The sequence below is a fragment of the Chiloscyllium punctatum genome, chromosome 29 (genome assembly GCF_047496795.1).
Source record: "Chiloscyllium punctatum isolate Juve2018m chromosome 29, sChiPun1.3, whole genome shotgun sequence".
Classification (NCBI taxonomy): Eukaryota; Metazoa; Chordata; class Chondrichthyes; order Orectolobiformes; family Hemiscylliidae; genus Chiloscyllium; species Chiloscyllium punctatum.
This window is the reverse complement of record NC_092767.1, coordinates 64,544,522-64,563,521: the sequence shown is the minus strand read 5'-3', so window position 1 is coordinate 64,563,521 and position 19,000 is coordinate 64,544,522. Positions and strand designations below refer to the sequence as shown.

Here is a 19,000-nt window from a genome sequence, read left to right as displayed (position 1 = left end):
AGACGTTAACTCTGATTTCTCTCCACAGACGCTGCTAGACCTGCTGAGCTTTCCCAGCCGTTTCTGTTTTTGTTTTTATCGTCTTAACAGGCTTGTCCAGATGGACGCTTGAAAGCATGTTTGCTCCAGCAGGGCAGAGGAGAACCGAGGGGAGAATGTTTCAAAGCAAGGACCCCTTGTATTTAAGTCCGAGATGAGAAGGATTATACTCGGCAGGTCTGGCAGCATCTGTGAAGAGAACTCGGAGTTAACGTTTTGGGTCCACTGACCCTTCCTCAGAACCGGTCGCCGGACCCAAAACATTAACTCTGATTTCTCTGCGCAGGTGCTGCCAGACCCGCTGAGCTTTTCCAGCAACTTCTGCGATTGTTTCAAATTTACAGCGTCAACATTTCTTTCGGTTTTTATGAGGGGGGTTTGGTTTTCCCCTCAGAGGGTTATGGGTAGTCTTATCCCCCAGACAGTGATGGAGATAGAGTCTTTGTCTATCCTCAAGACAGAGATCCATTGCTCACTCATAACGGTTGTCAGAGGGTCACTACAATGCTCAGTGGTTAGCACTGCTGCCTCACAGCAGTTAGATCACCTCTCCTTCAAAACACCAATGGACATGAGCCCAAAGTTCCCAGACCTTTCAGCAGCCCCACGGCTTTGAGTCAGTACAGGACGTTGGTTAGGCCACTTTTGGAATATTGCGTGCAATTCTGGTCTCCTTCCTATCGGAAGGAAGTTGTGAAACTTGAAAGGGTTCAGAAAAGATTTACAAGGATGTTGGAGGGGTTGAGCTAGAGGGAGAGGCTGGATAGGTTGGGGCTGTTTTGCCCTGGAGCGTCGGAGGCTGAGGGGTGACCTCTTAGAGGTTTATAAAATCATGAAGGGCATGGACAGGATTAGATTAGAATCCCGACAGTGTGGAATCAGGCCCTTCAGCCCAACCAGTCCACACCGACCCTCTGAAGGGCAACCCACCCAGATCCATTCCCCTAACTGATGAGCCTAACGCTCTGGGCAATTTAGCACAACCAATCTGCCCTAACCTGCACATCTTTGGACTGTGGGAGGAAACCCACCCGAGGCAGGAATTGAACCATGTCCCTGGCACCGTGAGGCAGCACTGCCAACCACTGAGCCACCGTGCCATCCCACGGCTAAATAAGCAAAATCTTTTCCCTGGGGTAGTGGAGGGCATAGGTTTGGGGTGAGAGGGGAAAGATATAAAAGAGACCTGAGGGGTAACTTTTTCACGCAGAGGGTGGGACGTGTATGGAATGAGCTGCCAGAGGATGTGGTGGAGGCTGGTACAATTGCGACATTTAAGAGGCATTTGGATGGGTATATGAATAGGAAGGGTTTGGAGGGATATGGGCCGGGTGCTGGCAAATGGTACTGGATTAATTTAAGATATCTGGTCAGCATGGACGGGTTGGACTGATGCACCTGTTTCCATGCTGTACAGCTCTATGACTCTATGACCCTTACCAGGATGGACAGACCTCACCTTTATCTGCATAAACTTTCACTGGAAATTTACACCTTTTTTATTTAAAAAAGGAATCATTACAGACAATAGACGATAGACAGTAGGTGCAGGAGTAGGCCATTCTGCCCTTCGAGCCTGCACCACCATTCAATAGGATCGTGGCTGATCGTCGGGATCGTGTCTTCTTGGAGTTGGGTTGCTTGTGAATGCAGCCCAAAGCGGGTGGTAAAACTCCATTCTAAGGCTAAATACTGGCACGAGGCCGATAGTCAACAAGTACCGTGAGGGAAAGTTGAAAAGAACTTTGAAGAGAGAGTTTCAAGAGGGCGTGAGACCGTTAAGAGGTAAACGGGTGTGGTCCGTGCAGTCTGCCCGGAGGATTCATCTCGGAGGCTCCGGTCGGTCGTGTTGGGATCTCCTCTGGTGGGACCGCTCCCCACGCGGGCACGGCTGTCGCCGGGCACATTCCCCCCGCTGGTGGTGTGCCGTGACCGGCTTCGGGTTGGCAGGGAAGGCTTTGGAATCATTACCGAGAGAATACTGCAGCTCATACCCCTATGCATTCTCGATGGGACCGGTGGGGCTGCCTTCTGTATTTACTCATCCACAGAAACGTTTGCTCACAGACCGAAATAGATCTTTGTTTCCAATTACTGTTTTGCTTCTTGAGTTGCTGAAAACTTTGGCAAACGATTGTAATTGAGTCATGTCTCGCCGCATGATGTGGGATTGTGGGTTGGATGCTGAATTTTAGACTCATTCAAAGAATTGTCGTTCGATTGAGTATTCAATTCCAGCACGAGCATGTTTGCTAAATATTTACATTGTACATTCATATTTTATATTTATATGGCCTGTCATGTCTCAGCAAAACAGTGGTGTGGAGCCAGAGATTGTATACGACTCTGAGAGGATGTAACAGGGTCGAAGCAGAGAGTTTGCTTCCTTCATTGGAGGGACAAGAAATCAGGGAGCGCTGTTTTAAAATGGGGGGGTTTCCCATTTTATACGGAGCCGAGGAAGTATTTTGGCCTCTCAGTGGGTCATTACTCCACGGAATTCACTCCCTCAGAGTTCAGGGGAATACATTCAAGGCGAAAACGAAAGCAGGATTCCGGGATTTCGGAAATCACATCAGGAATTGCTGCAGATACTCAGCGGACCGTGACAGGAGAAACAGAGTGAACGTTGCGAGCCCAGTCGGAACTCTGAACGTTAGACTCTGGATGTTAACTCCATTTCTCTCTCTCCGTGGATGTTGCCAGAGGTTTTCCGGCATTTTCTGCTTCGATTGGGGTAGCTCGGTGGCTCAGCACTGCGCCAGGGACCTGGGTTCGATTCCAGCCTCGGGCGACTGTCTGTGTGGGGATTACACATTCTCCCCGTGTCTGCGTGGGTTTCCTCCGGGTGCTCCGGTTTCCTCCCACAGTCCAAAGATGTGCAGGTTGGGGTGGGTTGGTCATGCTAAATTGCCCGTAGTGTCCAGGGATGTGCAGGTTGGGTGGGATAGCCATAGGAAATACAGGATTAGGGTGGGTGGTGTCGGTCTGGGTGGGATGCTCTTCAGAGGGTCACCACAGACTTGATGGGTCAAATGGCCTACTTCCACACTGTAGGGTTTCTATGTCTTTCAATGTAGGGCTGGTCTTAACGTTGATCAACAATACAAGGGATAGGATGGTGGAGCTGAGACCAAACATTTGGGTTTTCCCTTTCTTGAAAGAGATTGAGACATGTTTAGAATATAAAGGTTTCGGGGATATGGGGAGGAGGCCAGAATGGAGCATTGAGATAGGGGATCACAGTGAGTGGCAGAGCAGGCTCGAAGGGCCGAATGGCCTCCTCCTGCTCCTATTTTGTGTGTTTGGGTGATGATCGGCCCTGATCTTAGTGAATGGTGGAACAGGCCCGAGAGCCTGAATAGCCTATTCCTGCCCGAGGTACCCGGCACTGTCAAGGCTAGGCGCTACACAAACATAAAAAAACTAGGAGATCCTTGAGTCGGTTGCCAAAGTTTACCACAACTTTAGTTCCATACACTCCCCATATGCCTTCATTTTGTGGGAGATCAGAAGCCTTCGTGATCTGGCCTTGAATATAAATGATGCTGGAAGTGTCCATAGGTCGGACAGAGAATTTCAAAGAATCGCATGATGAATAAGCATCTCTTCATTCCAATAGTAAGCAACCACTCCCTTAGACTGTCTGCCTATGCTTTAGATTTCCTGACCAGCAGAGGAAGCCTCTCAGACAAGCTTTCGGTACCTTTGAGGTTTCAGTGAGATTCTTCAGCACTCTGACGAGACCAGGCCCGATGGAGCGGGCCTGTGTCAGACTGACCTTCAGTCCGACACGGAGAGCTGCTGACAAACTGGGCCGTTGTGGAATCCTGCCCCTAATCCCCGCTTTTCCCAGTGGCAACCTTCTGGTGACGTTACGGCCCACCTGGTTCCACCATTTCGGCTGGAGTGTCAAATCCCCATGGGGTTGGGGGCGAGGTGTGGGAGCGATGCCAGACAAAGTCAGGCCTACCTCCACTTGCAGTCATGGTGATGGAGTTGTTGGCATTTCGGATACCCCTGTGTCAACAGTAGGTACACCTCGATGCCCACACGGGGCTAAGGTGAGAGACAGGGGGTACCGCAGGACTAATCTTGGCAAGTCCCTTTGCTGCTGTGGGGGGGGCGCGGGGGGGCCACATTCATCCATTTTCTGTGTCAGCCATCTTGTGGCCGCACTTGTGCAAAACGGTTTTGATCATTCATTACTGGGAGCCGGGCAACGCCGGCTGGGTTAGCATTTGTTGCCAGTTTCCCGAGATTCGGGTGGGTGGTGAGCAGACACTCATTCACCCAGGTAAGGAGCTGGCACCAAGGGAGGGACTGAGCTGTGACTCTCCACAATCTCATCTGATGTTGAATCCTTGCGGCCGGCAACACTTTCTCCTTCCAGTGACCCGGGATCGAACAGAAAAAACAAGGAGCAAAGAGTGGGGCACTCAGCTCCCCCCCCCCAGTCTATCCCACCAGTCAATAGGATCATGGCTGATCTGATTTTAATCTCAGCTCTGCAGATGCCAATAATCTTGCACCCCCTCCCTCGCTCATCACAATGGCTTAGTGGTTAACACTGGTGCCTCACAGCACCAAGGGCCCGTGTTCGATTCGAGGCTTGGGCAACTGTTTGGGTAGAGTTTGCACATTCTCCCCGTGTTCTGCGTGGGTTTCCTCCGGGTGCTCCGGTTCCCTCCCACAGTTGAAACGCGAGGTGCTGGAAAAGCGCAGCAGGCCAGGCAGCATCCGAGGAGCAGGAGAATTGACGTTTCGGGCGTAAGCCCTTCTTCAGGAATGAGGCTGGTGTGCCAAGCGGGCTGAGATAAAAGGTAGGGAGGAGTTTGGGGGAGGGGCGCGGGGAATACGATAGATGGAAGGAGGTTAAGGTGAGGGTGATAGGCCGGAGTGGGGGTACGGGCGGAGAGGTCAGGAAGAAGATTGCAGGTCAAGAAGGCGGTCCTGAATCTGAGGGTTGGGACTGAGATAAGGTGGGGGGGAGGGGAAATGGGGAAGCTGGAGAAATCTGCATTCATCCCTTGTGGTTGGAGGGTTCCTAGGCGGAAGATGAGGCGCTCTTCCTCCAGGTGTCGTGTGGCCAGAGTCTGGCGATGGAGGAGGCCAAGGACCTGCATGTCCTTGGTGGAGTGGGAGGGGGAGTTAAAGTGTTCAGCCACGGGGCTCCCACAGTCCAAAGATGTGTAGGTTAGGGTGGATTGGCCATGGGAAATTGTCCAGGGATGTGCAGGTTAGGGTGGATTGGCCATGGGAAATTGTCCAGGGATGTGCAGGTTAGGGTGGATTGGCCATGGGAAATTGTCCAGGGATGTGCAGGTTAGGGTGGATTGGCCATGGGAAATTGTCCAGGGATGTGCAGGTTAGGGTGGATTGGCCATGGGAAATTGTCCAGGGATGTGCAGGTTAGGGTGGATTGGCCATGGGAAATTGTTCAGGGATGTGCAGGTTAGGGTGGATTGGCCATGGGAAATTGTTCAGGGATGTGCAGGTTAGGGTGGATTGGCCATGGGAAATTGTCCAGGGATGTGCAGGTTAGGGTGGATTGGCCATGGGAAATTGTCCAGGGATGTGCAGGTTAGGGTGGATTGGCCATGGGAAATTGTCCAGGGATGTGCAGGTTAGGGTGGATTGGCCATGGGAAATTGTCCAGGGATGTGCAGGTTAGGGTGGATTGGCCATGGGAAATTGTTCAGGGATGTGCAGGTTAGGGTGGATTGGCCATGGGAAATTGTTCAGGGATGTGCAGGTTAGGGTGGATTGGCCATGGGAAATTGTTCAGGGATGTGCAGGTTAGGGTGGATTGGCCATGGGAAATTGTCCAGGGATGTGCAGGTTAGGGTGGATTGGCCATGGGAAATTGTTCAGGGATGTGCAGGTTAGGGTGGATTGGCCATGGGAAATTGTCCAGGGATGTACAGGTTAGGGTGGATTGTCCATAGGAAATTGTCCAGGGATGTGCAGGTTAGGGTGGATTGACCATGGGAAATTGTCCAGGGATGTGCAGGTTAGGGTGGATTGGCCATGGGAAATTGTCCAGGGATGTGCAGGTTAGGGTGGATTGGCCATGGGAAATTGTTCAGGGATGTGCAGGTTAGGGTGGATTGGCCATGGGAAATTGTCCAGGGATGTACAGGTTAGGGTGGATTGTCCATAGGAAATTGTCCAGGGATGTGCAGGTTAGGGTGGATTGGCCTTGGGAAATTGTTCAGGGATGTGCAGGTTAGGGTGTATTGGCCATGCGAAATTGTCCAGGGATGTGCAGGTTAGAATGGATTGGCCATGGGAAATTGTCCAGGGACGTGCAGGTTAGGGTGGATTGACCATTGGAAATTGTTCAGGGATGTGCAGGTTAGGGTGGACTGGCCATTCTAAGTTGTCCAGGGATGTGCAGGTTAGGATGGATTGACCATGCTAAGTTGCCCATAGTGTTCAGGGATGTGTGGGTTAGGTGCTTTAGTCAGGGGTAAATATAGGATAATAGGGTAGGGGAATGGGTCTGGGTGGGATACTCTTCGGAGGGTCAGTTTGGACTCATTGGGCCAAATGGCCTGTTTCCACACTGCAGGGAGTCTGACTTTAATTAGCCAGTGCTCCCCAAATACTATTTCTTGCTTTCACGCTGATTCCTGTTCACATGTCTGACAAATAGAATTTAAATGTGAAGTCTAGAGGGGTCAGTTGCTCTGCGATTACATCCCTCTGCAACCATTCTGAGCAGAGGTGCTCTCGAATTGTTTGACTTTGCAGTTACAGGAGCTGCAAGGCCGAACACGGAAGTGAAAGTGAGAGTGTGATTCACAGCCTTTGCTGCAGTTTGAAACCAATTCTTGAGTAATCCAACTCCAGAAGGCTGTGGTCTGCTCTCTGAACGCGATCTGGAAGCCAGCGCCAACAAGGACCACCTGCATTCATATAGCACCCTCAACACAATGTATCAGAGCTTGCGTATCAGACAAATTTTAACAGCAACAGGAGGCAGTGGCCTAGTGGTCACATCGCTGGGCGAGCAGTCTGGAGTTCCCAGAGTAATGTGTAGGGGAACGGCAGTTCAAATCCCACCATGACAGAATTGGAGCTCTCTAAAAATCTGGAATTAAAAGCTCGCCTGATGTTCTTGGCAAAAACGCAACATTCGATTCATTAATGCCCTTAAGACTTTGGATACAAACACTTGGCTTCTCGAGTCTGCTCCACTAATCAATGGGACCTCGATTAATCCAGAAACAAATTTGCCAGCTTTACTTGGTCTAGCCTCCATGTGACTCCAGACCCACAAGGACATGGCTGATTCTTAACTGCCCTCTGAGGGAACCACGTGACTCGAGAGCAAATCAGAAGGAGCAACAAGCCTTACCTGCAATGCCAGTATCCCATGAATCGTCTTTTCCCCCAGAGCAGGGGAATCCAAAACTCATGGGCATAGGCTTAAGATGAGAAGGGAAAGTCTTAAAAGGGACCGAAGGGGGCAATTTGTTTGCACAGAGGGTGGGGTGCGTGCATGGAATGAACTGCCAGAGGAAGTGGCGGAGGCTGGTACAATTACAGCATTTAAAGGGCATCTGGACGGGCATATGAATAGGAAGAGATTAGAGGGATGTGGGCCCAATGCTGGCAGATATGATAGAGGCATTTAGGGACTTTTAGGCAAGCACACAAAAAAATATATGAAATAGAAGGTTGTGGACTAAGGGCAGGCAAGAGGGATTAGTTTAATTTGGCATCATGTTTGGCACAACATTGTAGGCCGAAAAGCCTGTTCTACATCCTATGTTCGAAATGGGACTCGATTAATTTAGCACATCTGGTCGGCATGGACGTGTTGGACCGAAGGGTCTGTTTCCGTGCCGTACATCTCTCCGACTCTAATTAAGTCACGTTGACGAAACATTAGGATCAGTGACAAAAAGGCTCAGCACAAGATAGGTGCAGAGTAGGTTAGGGAGGGCGTGCCAGAGGTGAGGGGGTGAGGCAGCGGACAGCACGGTGGTAAGAGGGAAACTGGGAACACAGCGCAGGTGAAAACACGTCCTCAGGTTAGGCTGAAGAACGTTAGGGATCACATATTGCAAGAGGGCAGCAACTAAGTGTCCAAAGTGCATCCAATAGAACTTTAACTTTAAAATTAAAACAGCAACAGGAGGCAGTGGCCTAGTGGTCACATCGCTGGGCGAGCAGTCTGGAGTTGAAATGAGGTTGAAACGTACAACCTCATTAAATCCATCCAATGGAATAAGACACTCAGACAATCCATTAATAGGATTCACCGATTTACAACAAGTGAAATGCCTTTTTGGTCCCACAGTCACAGCGTCATCTCAAAATCCTGGATCCTCATCAAGTATCTCGCTCTCTTGCAGTTCATTGTTTGTCGGGTAGATAGTTAGACTGGTGTTTGGCACCTACCCTGCAGTATGACAATACATGTGGCAGCCTGTGTTTCAGACCATGTAAAATCCCCAGATAAACGAATCCAGCAATGTTTTCCTGTCGCATTTCTTTTGAAAATCTTGCTAAGAACTTATCAACAGACTCACCCCCCCCTCTGAATTCCATATCGGCAAATCTGACCATTTGACACGGGGTTGGACTGTGCGCTAAACCTTTCTAGAATTTTGTCTTTTGTCTTTTTAAAAGAAAAACCTTCCTGACTCAGCTCCCTGCTATTCGACAAAATTGAAACCTTTCCATCCTGCCCACAAATGGAGGGAGCTGACCTTTCACAAGTGCTTTTGGCAACTGAAAGACAATCTGTATTTTAGTTTAATCTTCATCGATGCCTCCACCAGCTCCCCAGTCCCTCTCACGGCCTGGAGCTGTCTGTACACTGAGGTTGCGTGGATTATTTTGTTTCTGTGTGATCTACCCAGTTTTTCCCTCTGATTCAGGCTGGATTTTTATAATCTGTTTTAGCATTGCATCTGTTTAAAATGTAGTGAAATAGCAAAATGTCACACCATGGACATATATGCACACAGGGTAAAAACAATGACTGCAGATGCTGAAGGGCTTTTGCCCGAAACGTCGATTTCGAAGCTACTTGGATGCTGCCTGAACTGCTGTGCTCTTCCAGCACCACTAATCCAGAATATATACACACAGATCAGTTTCTTTACGAATACAACAGGTACACTCCTGGGATGCTGAGTCTTGTAAAACACACAAAATATATACACACACACACACACACACGCACACACACGCACACACATACACACACACACACACACACACGCACATGCACGCACACACACAGATACAGACACACAAACACACACACAGATATATAGACACAGACACAGACACATACACACATGCGCACACACACACGTGTACACACATACACATGCGCACACATACACACACGCGCACATGCACACACACACAAACACATATCCACAGACACAGACACACAAACACACACACAGATACACAGACACAGACACACATATGCGCATAAACACACGCACACATGCACATGCACACACAGACATGTGCACACACACACAAACACACACACACGCACACACACACATAGACATACATACATATTTGGTGCTGGGAAAATCAGACCTCCCTCTCTCTCTCTCTCTCTCCCTCTCATACACAGACACGCACATACAGACATAGACACACACACACATTTGGTGTTGGGAAAATCAAACCTCTCTCTCTCTCCCTCTCATACACACACATACACTTTCTCTCACATGCCCACAGATACAGACAGACACACTCATACACACACACATACATGCACAACCCACAAACACACACACACACACACAGACACAGACACACACACATTCTCACACTCTCACACACAAACATACACACACTCTCACACACGCACACGCATACAGACACAGAGAACACACAAATGCAGACAAACACACTCCACACACGTGCGTGCACACACACATACACACACTCAGTACTGGGACACTCCCTACTTTTACTGTCATCGTATTCCTGTCATTCTGAGATCCCCTGGTTTGTTTTCCCAAGATCTGCGGGTCACCGGGTGCATGTTGTAGCTAACTGATATCACTCCGGAATTTTCTGGCGAAAATCGAAACAGTGCCTTGTCTACAACCCTGACGGCTGACGACACTGTCGAAGGTGACACACATCAGCTGAGCTGAGATGCTCTGCCTACTGGCTCAGATTGACAAGATGATGCTACTGGGAGAAAGTGAGGACTACAGATGCTGGAGATCAGAGTCGAGAGTGTGGTGTTGGAAAAGCACAGCAGGTCAGGCAGCATCCGAGGAGCAGGAGAGTTGATATTTCGGTCCTTGTTCCTGATTCCTGATGAAGGGCTTATGCCCGAAACGTCGATTTTCTTGCTTCTCGGATGCTGCCTGGCCTGCTGTGCTTTTCCAGCACCACACTCTTGACAAATGATGCCGTTGGACAATTTCAGAGACCAGTAGCAGAGTAAGGAAGATTCCATTCCCCCATGACAGGAGGCCTAGTTTTCCCCAGCGTTTCTGGTTGTTGTCACCTTGCTGTCTGCGGGACCGAGCTGTGTGTAAATTGGTTGCCGCATTTCTTACATTACCACAGTAAATGCACTCCAGGAAGTACAGCTTTAGTGCATCTGGGTTTGTAAGAGGTGCTATATAAATGCAAGTTTCTCTCTCCTTTGAAATGGTTGTGACTTGGTACAACGAGTTGTGGTGGGGTGATTGAGCCACACACCATGTTCCAAACCAACCTCCACTTCCTGTACACTGAGCTTTACCAGGGCAGCAGTAGGTCAATACTCTGCAGGTCCAGGGACAATCGAGGGAACTAAATTGAGCTGGTTTCGTGCCCGCCCCCACCACCACATAGCTCCCCACCTAAGACCCCAGCTCTGACCTGTGACCCCAGCTCTGACCTGTGACCCTAGCTCTGACCTGTGACCCTAGCACTGGATAGTGACCCTGCTTTGGGCAGTGAACCCAGCTCTGACCTGTGACCCCAGCTCTGACCTATGACCTCAGCTCTGACCAGTAACCCAAGCTTCGACCTGTGACCCCAGCTCTGACCAGAAACCACCGGCTCTGACCTGTGACCCCAGCTCTGACCTGTGACCCCAGCTCTGACCAGTAACCCTAGCTCTGATCTATAACCCCAGCTCTGAACTGTGACCCTAGCTCTGACCTGTGACCCTAGCACTGGATACTGACCCTGCTTTGGGCAGTGAGCCCAGCTCTGACCTGTGACCCCAGCTCTGACCTATGACCTCAGCTCTGACCTGTGACCCCAGCTTTGAACTGTGACCCCAGCTCTGCCAGTAACCCTAGCTCTGATATATAACCCCAGCTTTGACCTGTGACCCCAGCTCTGACTTGTGACCCCAGCTCTGACCTGTGACCTGTGACTCCAGCTCCGACCTGTGACCCCAGCTCTGACCAGTAACCCCAGCTCTGACCTGTGACCCCAGCTCTGACCAGAAATCCCAGCTCTGACCTATGACCCCAGATCTGAACTGTGACCCCAGCTCTGACCTGTGACCCCAATTCCAACCTATGACCCCAGCTCTGCCCTGTGACCCCAGCTCTGACTGGTAACCCCAGCACTGGACAGTGACCCCTGCTCTGGACAGAGAGGGACAGTGACCCCAACAATAGGCAGTGACCCCAGCGTTTCCCACTCCCTCCTTGTTCTTGCCTCTCAAGAACGTGTCCCTTGATGAAGACGCTGAAGGGCAGGGTCACACCCAACAACTGAAACCTAGCGGCGACCTGCAGCAGAAACGTGGTAAACAAATCTCAGCATCCGTCCCTGATTTTAATTGGGGAGTATTTTTGATTTGTTCGCCTGACCATCGGTCTGTCAGTCAGAAGCCTGGTAACTGCCTTCTCTCCTGGTCTAATTCTGGCCTCCTATACCTGACTCAGGGCCAATACCTCCACAGCATCCAATCCACACCTCTCCGCTCCTTAAAACGCTCCACTTGGCACCATAGAATCCCTACGGAGTGGAAACAGACCATTCGGCCCATTGCATCCGTACTGACCCTCTGAAGAGTAACGTTCCCAGACCCAACTCCCTCCCACACCCACCCTAATTCCTCTAACCTTACTTTCCCTATGCCTGACCCACCTGACCTGCACGTCTTTGGACTGTGGGAGGAAACCCACACAGACACGGGGAGAACGTGCAAACTCCACACAGACAGTCGCCCGAGGCTGGAATTGAACCTGGGACCCTGGCGCTGGCGCTAACCACTTGGCCATTGCGGTGCCATTGAAGCGAGCCTTTCAACCAGCTGATCTGAGCTGACCCGGCATCAAGTGTCACCTCACAGTTGCTCCTATGACTAAAGTTGGGACGTTTTACTCAGTTCAGAGCGTGTAGAGACCAAAATAAGTCAAGAGCATTCCCCCGGCAGCCTTACCTGACACTGAGAGGTGCAGAGGAAAAGGTTCTATCTGCACCAAAACTGAAATTGCCAGCTTACCGCCAGATCCTTCCAAGGAAGGACATTTAACTGGCGCCAGGTACTGAACTGCATCTTCAGTGTTGCAGTACAGATCCCCAAACTTGAGTTGTTTTACTGGGTGGGGTGGGGGGTCAGGGTCGGGGGTTAAGGAGAGGGAGGGAATGGTTAAATGACACTTTCAAAGGTAGCAATTTTGAAATGGCTCAGCACAGGGAGGAGGTAATGGCCTGGTGATACTGTCGCTGGACTGTTAATCCAGAGATTCCCGGGGGGTAATGTTCTGAGGGTCTGGGTTCGAAACCTGCCACAGCTGATGGTGAATTGAAGAAATATTTGGGAGTCTAATGATGACCATGAATTGATTGTCAGGGGAGGAGGAGGAATATCCCACTGGCTTCCTCTTTCCGGAAGGAAACTTCCACCTTAAACTGCTCTGACCTACATGTGACTCCAGACATGTTGCTGATGCTGAATGCCTAGCCACTGATGCTCTTACCCCATGAATGAATTGGAAAAGAAAATCCTGGTGCTGCCTTGCGTTGGGAAGGGGGTGTGAGACAATGCACTCGCATAATCGAAAATAGGGGGCTGCAGTAGGCCATTCGGCCCCGTGAGCCTGCTGCCCCATTCAATATGATCACTGCTGATCCTCCAACTCAGTGCCCTGTTCCTGTACCCTTTAGCCCTGAGGACTGTGTCAAACGCTTTCTTGAAAGTGAGATTTGTGAGTCTGCGAATTGCTCTAAAGGAGGAGTCAGGAGCCCCCAGTGCGAGGCTGTCCATGTGGCACGCCCCCCCCCCCCCCTTTACCCGAAGGGATTGGGCACAGAGGGCATTCCACATCGCAGTCCTGAAGGACTGAAGCTTAACATTGTTCACAGCCTCTCTCTCTCTCTCTCTCTCTCTGTTTCTTTTGTAGACTCTGTGTCCTGGGTCCACCAGGCAAATCGGGAGCTCCCTCCTTTTCCGAGGGGGCTCAGGCTGACATTTGTTTGGCGTCTTTGACCATGGGTTGTCCAGGGGGCAGGAATCATTTGCCCAACAACCCCTAACCACCCCCCCCCGCCACCCACCCACACACACACACACACACACACACAGAGACACACACACACAGGCACACACACACACACACACGCACAGACACACACACACACACACACACACACACAGACAGACACACACACAGACACAGACACACACACACACACAGACACACACACACGCACAGACACACACACACACACACAGACACACACACACACACACACACACACACACACAGACACACACACACAGAGACACACACAGACACACACACACACAGACACACACACAGACACACACACACACACACACACACACACAGACACACACACACACACACACACACACACACACAGACACACACAGACACACACACACACACACACAGACACAGACACACACACCCTTTTCAGGGTAATATCTGTGTCTGACTGTGCCCAGTAAGGTACCCCGCACTGCCCACTCTGTATGCTGGTGGGATGCATGGGTGCTGCAGTGTGGCACCCCCTCACCCCTCACCCCCCGCCACCCCATCCCAGACCCTGCGTGAATTCGGGATTCTCAGTGGGACGTGCTGCCCCTTTAAGGGCTGCAGCCTGGGTCTGATTGGCTCACCCGCCTCACCACGACGGTCGAAGGTGTAGCCCACCCCGCACCCCCCCACCACCACCACCAAGATTGTGGGCACGGCAGCAGCAGCAGTGCCCCCACCTCTGAGGCGGGAGGCCCGCAGGTCCCACCTGGCTGCAGAGGGGTGGCCGAACCAACATGTGCCAGCCGGTCTGATGAGGAAAGCAGCTCAACCCTGGCAGGGCACTGGGACGGGAGAGTGCAAGGTGCCAGTCAGATTGCTAAGTTGGAGCATTTCGTGGCTGTGACCGACACAGGCAGAGTAACGGGTGCTGAGTGAAACAACTCAAAACCAGTCCAGGAACAACTTCCCACAACCTGACATTTGCTGTCTTCCCCAGCACTTCCTTTTCAAGTTAATTTTTGACTCAGTGCACAAAGGATACCATTCAGAGTGATTTTTATCTCCTCCCCACTGCCACTCTCAGAGACACACACACTGCACAATGTCAGTGTCTCTCACAGGCAAAAGAACATTCACCTTACTTTGGATTTTAAACTCTCAAAAACTGGCGACAGCAACTCGATCAACAAAACATAAGGTGCATCTCTCTCTCTCTCTCTCTCTCACCTCTTACTGTCTCTGCGATTCATCTTTGCTGGTTTCTTTCCGAAGATAGGCAGGAAATATTCGCAAAAGTTCTCTCTCAGCGCTTGCTGTTTCACATGGTGCTGTTAATATTCACTGGGTTAGTCCTGGGCTGGGGGCTGGAGGGACTTGGGGACTGGGGGAGAGGGGTGGGGGCTGTGGCTGGGGGTGTCACTCGACTCCTCTTGACAAAACACCAACTCTCCCCACTTCTGTAATATGTCTCTGACGCAATTCTCTTTCTCTCTCTCTCTCTCTATTCAGGAACTGACTGAAGGCAGGAACTTGCCACTGGTCAAAGCGATGCTCAAGCACACACAGAGAGAGAGAGAGAGAGAGAGAGAAAGCGATCGTGACAGAGAGAGAGTGACAGCGAGTGAGAGACACAGAGAGATCAAGAGACCAAGAGAGAAAAACATGAGCGAGAGAGGTATAGACAGTTAGAAAGGGAGGGAGAGAAAGGGGTGACAGAGAGACAGAGTGAGGGAGAGGGAGAAGGGAGAGGGGGTGACAGAGGGACACAGAGAGAGAGTGACAGAGAGAGGGTGAGGGAGAGGGAAAGGGGTGACAGAGGGACAGAGAGAGAGACAGACAGAGGGACAGAGAGTGTTAGAGAGAGAGTGAGAGAGAGGGGGAGGGAAGAGAGGGGAGTGATAGAGAGAGACAGACAGACAGACAGACAGAGGGACAAAGAGTGTTAGAGAGAGTGAGAGGGAGGGGGAGGGGAGAGAGAGAGTGAGTCAGAGAGAGAGAGTGGAGGTGGGAGGGAATGACAGAGTGAGGGAGTGAGAGAGAGAGAGAGTGAGAGACCCCAAGAAAGGGTGAGGAAGAGAGGGAGTGATAGAGAGAGACAGACAGACAGACAGACAGAGGGACAAAGAGTGTTAGAGAGAGTGAGAGGGAGGGGGAGGGGAGAGAGAGAGTGAGTCAGAGAGAGAGAGTGGAGGTGGGAGGGGAATGACAGAGTGAGGGAGTGAGAGAGAGAGAGAGTGAGAGACCCCAAGAAAGGGTGAGGAAGAGAGGGAGTGATAGAGAGACAGGGAGAGAGAGAGAGAGAGAGAGGGTGAGTGTGTGAGACAAAGACAGTGAGGGAGGTTGAGGGACAGATGGAGTGACAGAGAGACAGATTAAGAGAGAGATAGTGAGAGAAACAGTGATAGAGATTAACAGGGACAATGAGAGAGAGACAGGGAGAGAGAGATGGGTAGGGAGAGGGGGAACAACAAAGAGACTGACAGAGAGAGAGAAAGAGTGAGTGAGAGAGAGGAAGAAGGGAGATGGGGTGATTGAGACAGACAGAGGGATGCACAGAGAGACAGGGAGAGAGGGACAAGGGAGAGACAATGAGAGAGAGCTAGGGAGAGAGAAGGAGCTTCAAGGAAACTGACAGAGAGAGAGAGGGAGTGACATGGAGAGACAGAAAGGAGTGACTGAGGGGGAGAGACAGAGTGTGTTAGAGAGACAGGGAGAGAGAGAGGGAGGGGAGGGAGGGAGTGATAGAGAGCGAGAGAGACAGAGAGAGACAGACAGACAGAGAGACAGAGAGTGTTAGAGACACAGGGAGAGGGAGAGGGAGGGGAGGGAGGGAGTGATAGAGAGCGAGAGAGACAGATAGACAGAGACAGACAGAGAGACAGAGAGTGTTAGAGACACAGGGAGAGGGAGAGGGAGGGGAGAGAGGGAGTGAGAGAGACAGAGAGACAGAGAGTGATGGGGAGGTTCAGAAGGAGTGACAGAGAGAGAGAGAGAGAGAGAGAGAGACTGACAATGAGTGAGAGAGACAGAGAGAGAGGGGCAAGGGAGGGTGGGAGTGACAGAAATTCATTCACACAGAGGAACAGAGAGAGCGAGAGAGTGAATGGGAGAGAGTGGGGTGGGGGATAGGGACAGAGTTGCTCATTTCCCGGCTGGGAGGGTGGGCTGAGGTTCCTGCTTTGATGATCCAGAGTGGGACAGGACACAGACCACATGGGAGCACCTCACTGAACACCAACCACAACCTGGGACACGATCTCTGCCTCTCCCTGCTCCCCAGGGAAGTGTGGGGGTGAGGCAGCGGGGTCTGGGGGTGAACAGTGAGAGAGAAGATGGGCAAGTGAGGGCTATTAGGGAGGGGCGGGGAGTGAGGGGTGAGGAGGGGGTGATGGAGAGAGGGGAGTGAGTGCAAGACAGAGCGGGGGCGAGGAGGAAGGTGAGGGAGAGGTTATGAATGGGACATGAGGGGGGAGAAGATGGTAGGGTGGGGGATTTAGGGTGTGGATGGTGGCGAGAAGGGGGAAAGGGGTAAAAGAGCAGGGAGGGGTAAGAGGGTGCAGGTGGGGAGGAACAGAGACGTGAAGTGGAGGGGTGGGGGCAGGAATCGACTGGGAAAGAGAGAGGGAGAAAGGCAGGAGAAAGAGGGAGAGAGGGAAACAATAGAGAAAAAAGGAAGAGAAAGCTTGTGAAATAAACTGCTTGGATTGGGAAAGGCAATAGTCAGAGAGACAGCGAGAGAGAGAGAGGGAGGGGGGAGAGAGAGAGAGGGGCAGTGAGAGAGAGAGAGGCAGCGAGATTGAGAGAGAAAGAGAGGGGGGAGAAAGAGAGAGGGGCAGCAAGAGAAAGAGGGAGAGAGGGGCAGTGAGAGAGAGAGAGAGAGAGGAGCAGCGAGAGAGAGAGAGAGAGAGAGAGGCAGTGAGTGAGAGAGAGAGGCAGCGAGAGAAATAGAGGCAGTGAGAGAGAGAGGCAGCGAAAGACAGAGAGTAAAGAGGCAGCGAGAGAGAGAGAGGCAGCGAGAGGGGAAGCGAGAGAGTGAGAGAGGCAGTGAGAAAGAGAGAGAGGCAGTGAGAGAGAGAGAGGCAGTGAGAGAGAGAGAGGCAGTGAGAGAGAGAGAGAGAGGGGTAGTGAGAGAGAGAGAGAGAGGCAGCGAGAGAGAGAGGCAGCGAAAGACAGAGAGTAAAGAAGCAGCGAGAGAGAGAGAGAGTGGCAGCGAAAGAGAGAGAGAGGGGAAGCGAGAGAGTGAGAGAGGCAGCGAGAAAGAGAGAGAGAGGCAGTGAGTGAGAGAGAGGCAGTGAGAGAGAGAGAGGCAGCGAGAGAGAGAGGGGAGAGAGAGAGAGAGGCAGTGAGAGAGAGAGAGAGAGAGGCAGCGAGAGAGAGAGAGGCAGTGAGAGAGAGAGAGGGGGCAAAGAGAGAGAGAGGCAGCGAGAGAGAGAGAGAGAGGGGAAGCGAGAGAGTGAGAGAGGCAGCGAGAAAGAGAGAGAGAGGCAGTGAGTGAGAGAGAGGCAGTGAGAGAGATAGAGAGGCAGCGAGAGAGATAGAAGCAGTGAGAGAGAGAGGGAAAGGCAGTGAGAGAGAGAGAGGGGGGGAGGGAGAGAGAGAGGGAGAGAGGTGGAGAGAGATAGAGGGAGAGGGAGAGGGGAGGTAAGAGAGAGAGAATGAGACAGAGAGGGGCAGTGAGAGAGAGAGAGACAAAGAGGCAGCGAGAGAGAGAGAGGACGGAGAGAGAGAGGGGCAGCAAGAGAGAGAGAGAGGGAGAGGCAGAGTGAGAAAGAGAGAGAGAGGCAGTGAGAGAGGGAGGGGGAGAGGTAGAGAGAGAGGGAGAGGGAGAGGCAGAGAGAGAGAGAGAGAGGGGCAGCAAGGGAGAGAGAGGCAGCGAGAGAGAGAGAGAGAGAGAGAGGCAGCGAGAGAGAGAGAGGGAGAGGTTGCGAGAGAGAGACAGAGAGGCAGCAAGAGAGAGGGGAGAAAGAGAGAGAGAGAGAGCGAGAGAGGTGGAGAGAGAGAGAGGGTGAGAGAGAGAGGGACAGCGAGAGAGAGAGAGAGAGAGAGACAGAGAGGGACAGCGAGAGAAGGGGGAGAAAGAGAGAGGGGCAACAAGAGAGAGAGAAGTAGAGAGAGAGAGAGGAGCAGCAAGAGAGAGAGGGGGGAGAAATAGAGAGAGAGGGGACAGAGAGAGAGCGAGAGAGGCAGCGAGAGAGAGAGAGTGGGGGGGGCAACAAGAGAAAGACAGAGAGACAGAGAGGCAGAGAGAGAGGGAGAGAGAGAGGGGCAGCAATAGAGAGAGAGAGAGGCAGCGAGAGAGAGACAGAGAGAGATAGAGAGAGGAGCAGTGAGAGAGGGAGAGAGATGCAGCAAGAGAGAGGGAGAGAGCCAGCGGGGGAGACAGAGAGAGAGAGAGAGAGAGGCAGCGAAAGAGAGAGAGGGAGAGAGAGAGAGGCAGCGAGAGAGAGAGACAGAGAGACAGCAAGACAGAGAGGCAGTGAGAGAGAGAGAGAGAGAGA

General features: G+C 51.7%; 1 protein-coding gene across 1 annotated transcript in view; it reads right to left on the bottom strand.

Annotated features, from left to right (window-relative positions):
- Positions 1–14,942, bottom strand: part of rasgrp4 (RAS guanyl releasing protein 4) — a 172,520-nt gene extending 157,578 nt beyond the window's left edge. The window contains exon 1 of the mRNA XM_072549260.1: positions 14,730–14,942. Within this exon, the coding sequence (XP_072405361.1) occupies positions 14,730–14,752 (23 nt within the window). The 5' untranslated portion in view covers positions 14,753–14,942. The remainder of the gene's footprint in view (positions 1–14,729) is intronic.
- Positions 14,943–19,000: the final 4,058 nt, after the last annotated feature.